Source organism: Saimiri boliviensis, chromosome 10, assembly GCF_048565385.1.
Source record: "Saimiri boliviensis isolate mSaiBol1 chromosome 10, mSaiBol1.pri, whole genome shotgun sequence".
Lineage (NCBI taxonomy): Eukaryota > Metazoa > Chordata > Mammalia > Primates > Cebidae > Saimiri > Saimiri boliviensis.
In genome coordinates this window covers 78,929,835-78,937,327 of record NC_133458.1, presented here as the reverse complement: position 1 = coordinate 78,937,327, position 7,493 = coordinate 78,929,835, and the positions used below count along the sequence as shown (strand labels likewise).

The following is a 7,493-nucleotide window of genomic DNA, read 5'->3' as shown; positions in this document are numbered from 1 at the left end:
AAAGCATCTTCAAAATGGAGGCTCCCTCTTCCCTTCCCTTTACCAGCCACATGAACAGTAAAGAGCAGAGAAGGTGGTGCTGGTCGAGTGGAGAGTCTATTTGCATAATAAGGTTAGGGTGGGATGGCCAGCCTTCCCGTAGCTGTGTAAATGTGACATCTGATTAAACCGATCTGTGGGCCCTATGTAAATCAGACGCCGCCTCCTCCAGCCTGCCTATGAAATCTGCTGCAGTAGGCCTGCCTTCCTCTTTTCCTGATGTTTCTCTTTCTCTCTGGCAAGGGGCTGCTCTCCTCTCTCCTTTCGTCTTTCTATTAAATTTTCTGCTCCTTAATCCACCCACATGTGTCCCTGCCCTGAATTCTTTCTCAGCATGAGACAACAAACCACGGGTAATTCCCCAGACAACGCAGCCCTTCACTAGTAACTCTACAGAGTTGGTACTGTTATTACTCTCATTCTTACAGATGTGAAAACTGAGCCACAGGCAATATGTTACTTTACTATGGTCATGCAAGGCCATATCTCTATATTATCATTCACAATAATAGTAATAACTGAATCAAGAAGATATGAGGGACTGTGCCAGCAGTTTATGTATGTCATCTTATTTAATTCTCCAAAAACCTGAGAAAACAGGCTCAGAAAATTTAAGCAAATCATCGAAGATCACAAATTGTAGGGGGATTACTCTTAATTTGAACTCATTTCATCAAACTAAAAGCCCAAACTCTATCTACGACATTAATCTACCCTCCACTTCTCAGAGATGACATTGACATGTGAATAAAGAGAGCTGTGAGAGGTGATTATGCACCTAGAAAACAGGTTGCGATGAAATTCTCAAATAATAATTATTTGATAAAGGGACTGGATTCTTTTAGGCTCCACTTAAAACAGTTAAGCACCATGCAAGTACTTCACCTATAGTTCCTATGACAGTGGAGCATTTATATGATAAAATATGTTTTATTAAAACAGAAATTGAGTAGTAATGTTAAAGAGATACTAAAAGTATTTAACAACAAATCCTAATTTTTTTGCCCACCTGCTCTTGCATATCTTTGTAAACTTTTCTTCCACACGATCCATAAATGCACTGTACGCATCACGCTGCCTTCTATATCTCTGAAGGAAGATGGTATGAAGGAAGTGAGTAAAAGCACACAGACATATATTAACTTTAAATGTTTATTTGTTAAAATTTGTATTTAAATTTACACTTTAAAATTTGCTATTTAATATACACTTTAAAAGTGTATATGTTATACAGATTCACATCTTGCTCTGCTTAGACATAAAGGGCTTACAAAACATCCTTACGTGACTAGGGCTGACTTTCAGCCAGGGTAAAAGTATGTACTCCAACATTGTTTTTGTGATTGTATCACAGAGCTGACTTTTCAGGCCTTCTCATGTGACTGTCATTCACTGAACTTCTGGTGATTCCCAATGACATAAGAGGAAATTTGGGAAAAATTTCTTCCAATATTTAAGCCTTCGTAAAACAAAAATAAAACTCTAAGCCCTCCACCCCCCAACCAAATGAATGGCCCCCTTTCATGAGTGAAGAGACAGAAAGAAACCTGAAAAGAAAGTTCAGCCTCTGATGGGAAGAAAAGGAGACATGGCTCATTATACCCTCCTCCCTTTGGAATTCAGACGCAACTCACCAGCATTAACATTATTAAAACAGAGACCTTAAGACTGACAAAACAGACAAACAACTCTGTAGCAATAAGATCTCCATTTCAACCTGACTCCAGTGTAGCATTACATGACAAATAGCAGGCTCTGAAGGAAATAAAAGTGTTTTACCCCCAAATGTACTATGTTTTGGTATATTTCAAAATGGCCCTGCAAAGCTATTGCTCTTTTGCAGACAGTGTCATATCTTTTAAGGTCTCATAAGACCTTCATATCTATTGTCTCTGAAGCCTGCTACCCGGAGTCTTCGACTTCATGACAAGAACCTTGGCTTCCACAATCCCCACTTTTTACCTTAACTCAAGCTTACTTAACCCCTCTAGACAAAGCTAACTCTTTCAACCAATTGCCAATCAGAGACTCTGAATCTGAGGTAGGAGGTGGGACTCAACTCCAGACCAGATGGAAGACTGGTTGAAACAGGGAAGAGGCATTGAAAGCATCTCTCCAGGAGACAGCCCCACCAGGGTCATGACCCTTGAGCATTGCCGTGACAGCATCCGGAAGGAACCACCACTTTTCTAGGAATTTCTGGATAACCCACCCCTTAATTTGCATGTAATTAAACATGGGTGTAAATATGACTGCATAAGTGCCCCTGAGCTGCTACATGGGGATTGTGCATATGGGGTATCTCTGCTCCTGCTGCTTATGCACACTGCCACTTCAATAAAAGATGCTGTCTAACAACACAGGCCTGCACTTGAATTCTTTCTTGGATGAAGCCATGAACCTACCCAGCCTATGCCCCAGTTTTTGGGCTTGTCTGCCCTGCTTCACATGTACTTATGACCTGGAAGCCTCCAAGATTCAAGGTGTCCTGCATTCCCAGTCCCAACCAATATACCTTATATGTGTTGATTTATATCTTTGCCTATAACTTCTGTCTCCCTAAAATGTATAAAATCACACTGTAAACTAACCACCTTGGGCCAAATGTTCTCAGGACTTCCTGAGACTGTTACAGGTCATGATCATCAATTTGGCTCTGAAAAACCCTCTTCAACTATTTTTACAGTGTTTGGCTGTTTTCATCAACACCTTATTCCACTACACCAATTCTAATTTTAATAAGAAAAGAAAATCCGAAATTTTAAATAATCCACTATTTGCACTAAAAAAAAAAGCAGAGACTATCTGCTTTATTTTTAAAGTCATAAATATATTTTACATTGTAAGTAATAAAAAAACTCCTGCATTAAAGCAACTGTTGACAACATTGCTGGAAGCATTTCCCAACAGCTGCAGAGAAAGTCAAACTCACCGTAAATGAAGCCGATCTAACAGGCCATGGGGCTTTTGTCAAAATTAGTTTTGAATCCCAGGTGCATTCACGACCCTTGTGGGTGATAAATTTTCCTGTAGTGTTCTTCTGTTTATCGTCTTTCAGTAAATGGCATCCATGTACTAGAGATATGAAAACAAATGAAAAGCTTAGCAATGACACATGTCTTTGTTCGTGTTGTCTCTCAGATGTATCATTTTTGGAGATCAGAACCCAGAAGGGGTAAGTTGCTGAATAATTTATATATATAAATCTAAAAAACCCTTTTCTTATTTTTTCTGTCAGTTCTGCTGGAATTAATTTTGTTTTTCTTCAAACCCCACTTCCAATCCCATCATTTATTTCTGTGGATCTGTCTTTCTAAATTATCTCCTTTTGGATGGTATATTTCACATTTACATTCTACCTTAGGTTTTACTTAAAGTATTTTTAAGCTTGAGGGCCTTATAAAGTATCTTTGACATTTTCTATCAAAATGAGTTACACATAGCATGTACTAGGAAAGTTGACATGTTCCATTTTAATTACACACCTAGATGACACTTTCACAACACATGCTAAAATTTGCACATTATTTTAAAATAAATTATTGTAGTTTTACAGGTATGAAATTATTTGCCCCTTATTTTGAAAAAGAGGAAATTGTTACTGTGAACTCACTAGTTAGAGACAATCACTGTTAACATTTTGTTTTAATTTATATATAATTATAACATATAAATATTGCATTCAGATATTATCTATCCTAATAGAAATAAATGCTGAATAATACAAATTAACTCTGAATTAACACTTAACAAATGGCATCATAACAGTAATTATAGCATGCCTGTTTGTATGTTATTTCCATGTGCTTTTTAATACATTACTAAGTGCCTTTAGCACATTTAAGGCTCACATTAATTCTATGATGTAGATACAGTTGTTATCATCTGCACCTCCAGATGGGGAAACCAGTAGATAGACAGTTTAGGTGATTTAGGGCAGTAAAGCAAAGATTCAGAGTTGCACAGCATGGCTCCAGAGTTTATTCTCTTAAGCATTACAGTCCATTTATTCTCTATACATGACACATTGGGTCACAAAAATAATCTTTAACAATATATTAACAGTTGTGGTAGCAAAGTAAATGTATTGTTGCAAATAATTAAAAGGCATTTAAAAATTTACCATATTATTAAAGGTGATAATAAAATCCACCTGTTTAGTTAAAAGCTTTTACAGTTACTAATACTAATATATAATGCAGAGAGCTTATTTTTTGCAATATTCATAACATCATAACAGCTTACCTGTACTTAAGGATTGTGACTTAAATTTTAATCCAAAGGGGTCCTTTTCATAAGTTGTCTTAAAGTCGGGTAAACTAGGTTGGCACTAGATATGTGAAGAAAAGATTGCAATATTACCAATACATGCATTGTTTCTTATTGTAGTCGGAATTTGATTTTTCCTAATCGTAAATATTTCCTTGCCAAAATGTAATTTTGACACTTTTTTGTGGTATTCAAATGTAGTATTTAAAACTTGTTTATGAAAATTTAAAAGAATAATCTAAGATTTAAATAGTGTACAAACAGTTCATTTTGTGGTGGAGAGGAGTACTTCAATTACCCTTTTGTGAATAGATCAGAAATATTATCTTAAACAGTGTGGAATTAAGGGAGTCTGTTCAAAATTTGACAACTTAATCCTAAACTCAATCTTAATTTATGACACATAGAATTACATATTATTTTTCTGGAGCTGAACTTACTTCAGCAATGCAGCAAAAATATTGAACAAAGCTAAATAATTTGTCAAACTTGGAATAGAGTTATTATTGTTTTATATATATAAATATAAGCTATAAACAAAGTAGCATTTTTAGTGGTTTAAGTGAATCAATTTTAACTGAAATAGAATTTGTACACTCCATGAACTGATCAAATAAAACATCACAAAGGTCTCTACTCAAAAGCTAAGTAAATGTGGCATGAAACAGTGAGGGTACCAAGCAGAAGTTAAACAGGATTCTATTCTTAATGCGTCACCTGCCACAAGTATATAGAACAATATTAAAAGTTCCTAAGAAGGAGATTCCCTAATACAAGATTTTTGAGTCTTAACTGAATACAACACGAAATCAAGTTCCTTTCAAAAAGCCTTCATTGAGATTTAATTAGTGACAATACTGACATCTGGTGGTTACATAATTTATAACACTCTGCCTCCAATTGACTCATTTATAGAAACAAGTTAATTCTGCTAAAATAAAAATGTCCACCATTTCTTGAGTTTTATTTACTCAAATTTTGTAAGTCTGTGGTTAGCAAATTAATTATTTTTAAAATATATTTTGAGACAGAGTCTTGCTCTGTCGCCCAGGCTGGAGTGTAGTGGCGTGATTTCGACTCAGTGCAACCTCTGCCTCTGGGGTTCAAGTGATTCTCCTGCCTCAGCCTCTTAAGTAGCTGAGATTATAAGTGCATGCAACCATGCCTGGCTGCCTGGCTAATTTTTGTATTTTTAGTAGAGACAGAGTTTCACCATGTTGGTCAGGCTGGTCTCAAACTCCTGACCTCATGATTTGCCTGCCTCGACCTCCCAGAGTGCTGGGATTACTGGCATCAGCCACCGTGACTGGCTTACTAAAGTATTTAAATACACCAGTAACACTGAATATTTAAATGACCTTCCTCCTCTCCAAAAGGTAACATGTTATTTACTTAAATATTACTTTGATTACTAAATTATTTAATCAAAGCATTTAGCTGCCCTGAATACGTAAAGAGAGTTATTGACTATGGCTCCCTGGATTTTCCATATTTTCTCCTAAGCTCATAGAGTTGACATTCATTGAGTGCCTCAACATTTCAAATTCTGTTGTGCTTTGCATATGTTCATTCATAACTTAAAATAACCATATAAAATATGTAACCTTGTTAACCCACATTATAAATAATGAAAAAGGGTTAGTATCTTGTCCAAAGTTATTAGAAAGTAAAAGAACAGGGATATTCTGATCTCAGAAACCATGCTCTTAACTACTATTCTATACTTTCCCACTGGAATACATTTATTCTTTAATCTCACTATTTCTAGATCCTGTACTGTTAGTTCTAATGCCTCTTTGCCTAGCAAGAGTCATTTTATGTGCTAAATTAGAAAACTAAGAATGTAATATATTCACATTTTAGTGGAATCATATTTTGCATAAATCATATTTGACCTTATTTGCATCTCCATATTCTTCATCACCCTTTTAAATTCTAAATCTAATTACTGCCCATATATTATTTAAATTTTTAATCATCCAAAAGATTCATTAAAGTAATAGAGTATCCCTTCTTAACTATTTTCATTCATTCATTAATTTATACCACACATTTATTTTATTATTTCTAGATTATAAACTCCTGGCAACAGATATCTGTTATCCAATCAGATCTAAACCCAATCTTCTCTTGAAACCTAAGAAAGTCCACATCAGAGTTGGCCACTCGACCTGGCAGATAAAACCTCATCAGAAACAATCAGGTTCTTACTCTCTTTTCTATCATTTATTGCTATATCTTAATTGCATTGTTCTGTGAGAAAAAAAAAGATGCATCCTTATACACATTATATCACCTTTTTCCTATATGCAATAGTTTTTTCTCATTAAGAAATGAATTTAAAAAAATACATAGTTTCCCTTATCTATATTAAAGTGTTTTTATTCAAATTCTCTGTTGTACCTGTCGAAAGTCATGTGGTTTGGGATTGACATATACACCCTTTGGATATTGTCCACTCTTCACAAACATTAACTTTGCTTTCTGTGAATCCAGACGTGGAAATGTAGTTATAAATTTAGGAGTTATGGCCTTCTTAGGATGATGCCTTATGCTAGGCAAGTGAAGCATTATATCTGGAAAACTGCTTTTTTTCCTCCTTTTTTCTTCCTTAAGGGGTTTGGATGGTCTCTCTGGAATTCTCGAAGAGGTATACAGTTTGTAGCTAAAATCAGGTGGCTTTATTTCCCATACATTAACTTTCATTTTACATTGTCGAGGTTGCAGACCACTTTTTTTCCATGTGGAGTTGAGATCCTGTCGTGAAGAATATTGCAGCCTCTTTGCAATATCCCTATCTCTTGTACCTCTCTGAGACGCATGGTACATTATGTGGAGGGCGTTTTCACATGGAGGAATCTGCAACAGACATGGAAATAGGTGAAGCTTGTCACTACAGCAAAGGTGTATTCAACATTTTCGCTCCAAGCAAAGTTAATCTTCGAAAGATTTATGAAGCAGAAAAAAAGCTCAGAAATGTCAGGAAATGTGGATGGAGGAGAAGGAAAAAAGCATCATTGCTGCAAATATTTATTCAGAACCTTTGTCACAGCAGTCACTGCACTAGGGCTGGTAATTTTTAAAATGATTGACATAAAATCCATATCCTTGAGTAACTAAAATGCTAACTTAAAAGACAAACATAAAAACCAAAAATAAAACTTTGTTATAGGATAGCTATTACT

General features: G+C 35.4%; 1 protein-coding gene across 1 annotated transcript; it reads right to left on the bottom strand.

Moving 5' to 3' along the window:
* Nucleotides 1-1,008: 1,008 nt before the first annotated feature.
* On the bottom strand, nt 1,009-7,226 carry C10H7orf78 (chromosome 10 C7orf78 homolog). The gene is made up of 4 exons (XM_010349349.3): nt 6,712-7,226; nt 4,285-4,369; nt 2,972-3,114; nt 1,009-1,128 (listed from the first exon to the last, which is right to left on the bottom strand). The coding sequence occupies exons 1-4, from the start codon at nt 7,135-7,137 to the stop codon at nt 1,009-1,011; spliced, it is 774 nt and encodes a 257-aa protein (XP_010347651.3). The 5' UTR covers nt 7,138-7,226.
* Between the last annotated feature and the right edge of the window lie 267 nt (nt 7,227-7,493).

What these genes read in the sequence shown, in the direction of transcription:
- C10H7orf78 (XM_010349349.3), bottom strand. Translation starts at nt 7,137, where the DNA reads ATGTACCATGCGTCTCAGAGAGGTACAAGAGATAGGGATATTGCAAAG. An exon ending in AACCACATGACTTTCGACAG is followed by an intron (nt 4,370 to 6,711) that starts GTACAACAGAGA and finishes TCACATATCTAG; the next exon opens with TGCCAACCTAGTTTACCCGA. An exon ending in TTAGATCGGCTTCATTTACG is followed by an intron (nt 1,129 to 2,971) that starts GTGAGTTTGACT and finishes ATCTTCCTTCAG; the next exon opens with AGATATAGAAGGCAGCGTGA.